Source organism: Athene noctua, chromosome 1 (genome assembly GCF_965140245.1).
Source record: "Athene noctua chromosome 1, bAthNoc1.hap1.1, whole genome shotgun sequence".
Taxonomy (NCBI): domain Eukaryota; kingdom Metazoa; phylum Chordata; class Aves; order Strigiformes; family Strigidae; genus Athene; species Athene noctua.
In genome coordinates, this window is record NC_134037.1 from 245633933 (window position 1) to 245640691 (window position 6759).

The 6759-nt window shown below is 41.4% G+C and overlaps 1 protein-coding gene across 3 annotated transcripts in view; it reads left to right on the top strand.

The window, feature by feature from the left end:
- CRYL1 (crystallin lambda 1) overlaps positions 1–6675 on the top strand; it is a 60022-nt gene extending 53347 nt beyond the window's left edge. For all 3 annotated transcript variants that reach the window (XM_074915655.1, XM_074915674.1, XM_074915665.1), the window contains 2 exons: positions 2265–2371; positions 4478–6675. In XM_074915655.1, the coding sequence (XP_074771756.1) occupies positions 2265–2371; positions 4478–4591 (221 nt within the window). In that variant the 3' untranslated portion in view covers positions 4592–6675. The remainder of the gene's footprint in view (positions 1–2264; positions 2372–4477) is intronic.
- The last annotated feature ends 84 nt before the right edge of the window (positions 6676–6759 follow it).

Genomic DNA, 6759 nt, shown 5'->3' on the forward strand with positions numbered 1-6759 from the left:
ACAGGCCATTTCTGTCATATCCTTGGATACAGTCTGTCTGGTCCTGTGGTTTCAGGTGGGGCAGATAGTCACTGCTCATAGGTCATCATCTACTGCTCATAGCTCTTCTCCTTGAACCCTGCCTCTAAGCACAGAGGCATAGGAGACCTTATCAATGAAGACTGAAGCAAAGAAAGCAAGGAGTAACTCTGCTTTACCTGTTTTTCCTGTCACTAAATCACCCACCCATTCAGCAACAGACCCACACTTTCCTTTTTCAGCCGTCTATTACTTATGTAACAGTAGAAGTCTCTTCATGTTGCCCTTGACATTCTTGCAAGCCTCAATTGGAGCTGAGCATTGGCTTTCCTGACACCATCCCTACATGCCTAGGCAGTGTTTTTAAATTTCTCCTTTACAGCCCATCCGTACTTCCACCTCCTGTATGCTGCCATTTTGCACTGGAGCTCATCCAAGCCAATCTCTTGATACATCTAATTGTCTTCCTGAAGATCAGGATGGACTGTTCTTGCCTTGGAGGATGATGTCTTTTACTGGCCTTCCCACTGATGCTGACCGACAGGCTCTCTCCCAGACAGTTGTCCATCCTATAGAATAGCTCCATACAGCTGAACTGCTCCTTTACAGAGATAACACAGCCCCCTCCTTGTCTTTCCTGCTTGTCTTTCCTGAAGTGTGTATCTGTACACCACAGAATCATCTAGGTTGGAAAAGACCTTGAAGATCATCCAGTCCAACCATTAACCTACCACTGACAGTTCCCAACTACACCAGATCCCTCAGCGCTATGTCGACCCGACTCTTAAACACCTCCAGGGATGGGGACTCCACCACCTCCCTGGGCAGCCCATTCCAACGCCTGACAACCCCTTCTGGAAAGAAATGCTTCCTAACATCTAGTCTAAACCTTCCTGGTGCAACTTGAGGCCATTCCCTCTTGTCCTATCGCTTATTACTTGGTTAAAGAGGCTCATCCCCAGTTCTCTGCACCCTCCTTTCAGGTAGCTGTAGAGGGCGATGAGGTCTCCCCTCAGCCTCCTCTTCTCCAAACAAACCCCCCCCCCAGTTCCCTCAGCCGCTCCTCGCACGACCTGTGCTCCAGACCCAGCACCAGCTCCGTTGCCCTTCTCTGGACACGCTCGAGTCATTCAATGTCCTTTTTGTAGTGAGGGGCCCAAAACTGAACACAGGAATCGAGGGGCGGCCTCACCAGTGCCGAGGACAGGGGTAAGATCCCTTCCCTGTCCCTGCTGGCTATTTCTGATGCAAGCCAGGATAGTTCTGGCACCGCAGCACTCCAGTTGTGTGAGCCATCCCAACACACCTTGGTTGCTCCCCCAATGTTGTAGTTGTGTGAACACACATGGAACTCATTTCCCCCTGCTTGTTTCCCAGGCTGCACGCGTTTGTGCACATACACTAGAGGTGGACTTCTGCATTTTTTTATACTTTCTTGAGGTTTCTCCTGTACCTGTTACCCTGCACTCTTTTCTTTCCATGCCTGTACACCCCTTCCTCACTTGACTACAGGTTGTAATCTCACTTTTCCAGTGTTCCTAATGTAAAGCTTTTCTCACCACATTGGCCAGGTTTTTGGCAAAGATGCTTTTTCCTCCACTTTGTCAAGTGGATTCCATCTCCCCCTAGCAGTGCTCAACCATGAAAGAGGGTCCTGTTGTCATAAAAGCCAAATCCCTGTCACTAACCCCAGCTGCAATACAAGGTGTTCATCTGCAGGATCCATCTGTTCCTTCTTAAGCCTTTCTCATTCACTGGAGGCCACCTGGGTCTCCATGCCTTTGACCCTTTCCCCCTGGGCCATGTTGTTCTTGATACACTCCAGGTCAATAAATAAAAATAATAACAGGAATGCTTCAACTGATATGACACACACTGAACACGAGGAGAGGAGAGAGGTGAGAGCACCCTCCTTGTGGACACTGGTTGGGGAAGCTTTCTGGTCTCAAGTAACAAAGCACGAGTATATCCACAGTTGTGTACTACACCCCTCATGCAGCATTGCCTGCTGGTGCATAACATTAACTGGGTTTGCAGTAAAGGCATGTCCTACATGATTTTTCCATGAACCTTAATGGAAATGTAGTGGATAGAATCCATTTTTCCTTGATAACAATTAGGTGTCTTTAGCATAAGAGCACATCTTTTTTTGGACTCTGATTTAAGAGAGTGCTTAAGCACAGGCAGCCTTACTGAACTTGAGTAGGAGTTTCTGTTGAAATGTAATTTTTCACTCTTATTTTTAGGTATTTCAAATTATTGTGAAAGATACCGTGAAGGTATGAGACTTGTTCTGAACACCTTTGGATCAGTTCCAGAATTTTCAGGTGAAATTGAGCAGAAAATCAATCAGGTAAATACAGAGTTGATAAATGCAGTGACATTCAGAACAAAGAACATTAACTTTTATTTTAACATTTGTACCATTTACTATTAGAGGTATCTGTAGTCTGTATTTCTTGGGTGAATGTGTACTCTAAATGAAAAGATCGGTACATCATGCATGTAAGTCCCTTTTCAAAGCACTTTGACATACATCCAGGGAAAGTTATCTAGCAGCTGAGTAACATTATTACTAGACAGCAGAGTCAACTGCTAACAACTATGGGTTATTGACACTAAATCCTCCACACTATTTCTTACCACTTCTGTTCTCTGTCCTCTACCATAATATGCACAGCTCCATCTTCCTTTCCTACACGATTTCTTTCTCTGTGTCTTTCTCCTTATCACAGAATCACAGAATCATCTAGGTTGGAAAACACCTTGAAGATCACCCAGTCCAACCATTAACCTAACACTGGCAGTTCCCAACTACACCATATCCCTAAGCACTATGTCAGCCTGAAGCTACTATCACAGTAGCTTTTTTCTTCTGGGTGTTCTTGGTTTTGCATACTTTACAGACCAGAGCTCCAGACTGTAATGTGTGCAAATACACATCTAAGTTGCATGTGAGCAGTCTGGTAAGGTTACTTGCATGTTTAAAGATAAGATGTGTTTAAGTGCTATGCTGGATTGGGACCTTGTTTGTCTGTTAGCATTACTAAGCCTACAGTTTATTTATACTCACTCTATAGGCTATTTTGTATGCCCATAGGAATTAACTGAAGTATTTTCATTTCCTGTCTTTTCCTAGTTGCCTTTTTTAATGCTTCACTAAAGAACACATGGATGTGTGTTGAATTGTTCCTGATCAGCTGTCAGAGAGTAATCCCAAATATGGAGGCAGTCTGTCTGGAAGACAGCATTTTTCATTCCTATTTATGTTAATGAAATTTCAATATCAGCTGTGTTAGAAAGAGATTCTTTTATGCTTAAACAACATAGATTGCTTATAATAACAATAATAATTGTGGAGGTATTCATTATTAGAAAATTTTAACTGATATGAGAGAGTTTGGGTTTCCTCATAGAAAGCTGGATTCCACTTCAGCATCTGTTTCTGTCTCTCTTTATTATCTTTAGTCTTCAGTGCCAAAGATGGGCTTGCAAGAATCATTTCTCAAGAGTAAAACATTAAACATTTCTTATCTGACTCCTCTGTCCCTCCCCCTGATTTTTTTCTGGAGTGACTGCAGCTTGCCAGTTATTGCTAGCAGGTCCAGGTTCTACCCAGTTTCTCAACACTTGCCTTTTAAACCTTTAAAGACTCAGGTGCTACTTTGGCAAAGATGACCTTGTGATCTCTACCTGCACTCTCAAACCAGCTTTTTTTCTTTGAAAGAAAATCTGTTACAATGTACTGTCTGGCAAGAGCTTACTACCTTTTGTTCTTTTTTCAGTGATACGTTTAACTTGCTCTTCTAAGACAACTTTGTGCACTCAGAAATACTTTTTTTTTTTTTCATTTTGTTTTTAATATAATTCTTGCATGCTAACTTGTTCAGACTTCTACCTATGTGTCCTCAAATAGTACTGTACTTTTTCTCCTCCATATTCTAATATACAACAAAAATGATAATTCTGGGTCTGTTATATGTGTCTTCCCCTGCCATTTTGATTGTAACTGGCACTCCTAAGACAAAATGTTTCTAATAAACACAGTATACCTCATTACATTTTTTAGGAGTCAGAAGAGAGATCACAGCTTTAAAGACACACACACACACAAATCTGGTTTAGAGCACATTTTCAGCCACATAAATGGCCTGGTTGCCGCCTTCCTACTTCATAAAAGGTTATTATCAAAGAGGCTGTGTGGGCCAAACTGAGAAAAGAGGCACCTTCGTTGCCACATTCAGGCCAACCTTCTCCAAGTGCAAGCACTTTTCTTCTCATACAGTTTAGCTCATTTCCAGTCACTCATGTAAAGAATTAGTGGCCTATTACTTGTGATAGACTAGATTATAGTTTTTGTGGGTTACTTGGTCTGACACAGAGAAAGCAGGAAACAATGCTGCTGATAAACTTTTTACTCAGGACGTCATCTTTGATTATCTTGCATTTTCTGTTCCAGGCAATGTCTGAAAAAATACCAGTTGTTCCAAAAGTCCTGGATGCCAGGAGAAAACGGAGAGATGAATATCTCACTGGTCTTGCCAAACTGAAAAAACAAATGAAATCTGACTGAAATGCACCTTGTCTAACAGGAGAGACCAAATGAAGAACAGATCTTCATAAAAAGTGGAAATTTTTGGTCATACAGAAGAAAAGACTGAATATGCAACCAATTATATGCACAAATGTAGACACCAGTGAAGCATTTGATCCGAATTTATCATGACGTAATTAATGAATAACTGGAAACAGTTATTAAAAAGTTCAGTTAAAATTTATCAAATTACTATATGCATGCATTAGATGCGTAAGTGTTAAGTAGCTTTAGCAATATTAACATTGTGCAATGCTGGAACACAATCGTGTTTTAAATAATGCATTTTTCAGCCTGCTTAGGAATTCAGCACTTGAACAATATTTGCTTATGCAGGGATCTGAAATAGGCAAACATCAGCTGTTTGTCACTGGAGAAAATAAGCCCTCACCCACCAGTCACTGTGACAGCGAGGTTAATTTGTAAAGCACTGACCATAGATAGGAGAAGGTTGTATTGAGCAAAAAGTAAATTCACTGGTGAGTGAGCTGAGACCTCAACAGCAGTAAGGATCACTTCAACTTATATCTCTAACTGTTCCACAGTGTAGGGGAAAGAATTATTCCTCCTTTTCTTCCCTTTGGCACTTCTGTACCTGTATGGTGATCTAAATGTGAGCAAATAGAGCAGAATTCCCCCCTCATCCCCTACCCCTGGTTCTATAACACTTACCAGAGACCCGTTCGGTCTTTAAGACCATGCACTTGATACCCCATGGCTTTGCCCCTAGTTTAAGTCAAATTTTTGATGCTGGCCATTGGCATTGTTGCATAAATATGTGCCCCATTTTAAGACTTGTCTATGAGAAATAAGAGATTTTGACTTAATAGTTTGGGAGACAGTATGATGTAGTAGATCCATCTGGACTTTCTCCCAGACTACTCCATGACCATCTGAGTGATCTTGGGAAGCCAGTTCACCTCTCTGTTGCCATGTCTATTTTTTACATTACCTGAAGCAAGGACTGCTTCTTTAGGACTCAGCTGCCCTGAAGGTATCAGCTATAGCTGAAGGGATCCCAGGTATCTATTTTGCTCCCCTACTGAGGGAAAGGTGCAGTGTCTTAGATGTAGTGTTTATGCTTTACTGCTGCCCTTCCTACAGGCGACACATCTGCTCCACATACAGGGATGCAGTATACACCTGGAAGTAGTAATATCCTCAGCTGCTGCAGTGGCATGTTTCAGTCCACAGTAAAGTGTTATTATGAATGTATGTACCCTGTCATATAGTTGGACTTTGATCTTAGCTGGAACCTTGGGGCATTATTGTTATGCATATAGGAAGAATAACTTGAAACAGTGCATTGCCCCCATCCTGCTTGAGTTAAGCATTTTTGAATTTGTGCTAACTGGTCACGTAACCTCAGTCACAGCACAGATGCAGAAGTTTTAAGCTGTCATTTTGCTAATGCTCTTGTTTTTACAGAGGGTGCAGCACAAAAACAGATCTCTGAAACTTAATTAGTTACCATTTTGAGCTGAATGGCAGAAATGTCTGCATGAACATACCAATACCACCGATCTCTTCTTAGGTCACCTGGGATAAATTGTGTCTCTTGACACAAGTGGTAGGCCAAGAACACATCTCTGGATGTGAAACATGGGATGGGAGGCATAATGCAGAGGTTGTCCTATGCCCCTTTATAATCAGTGGAGAAAAAGGAAAATTTCTAAGCTCAATTTATTTTATCCCAATATAGACCTAAAACTGTCAGTTTCTTCTATTGCTTTTTATTGCCACAGTGACTGTCTCAACCTGCATTTAGACTTCTGAAGTTGGGGAGGTCAGTCCTCACTCCTGATGCCTTATTAAGCAATAGTAAATTTATAATGGGGCTGATTTCCTCATTTTATATATGTTTTTGTATTTCAGACACGGCCATAGAGGGTTCCAGTTACTTTCAGGATTAGACCTGTTTTGCTGTGAGCATGTGACATTGTCATAACTATAATTAGCTTGGATTGCTTCTGTTTATTCTGAGATATTTTAAAACTCAATCATGTCATCAAATATTTGCCTCCACCTTTATTATTTGCTTATGAATAAAATATTTTAATGAGGATGGTATTAACTTCTGTGCTCCAGTGTGATACTGTAGTGGTAGCACTACATAATATGTCTTTAGAAACCAGCGCTCTTGTAGA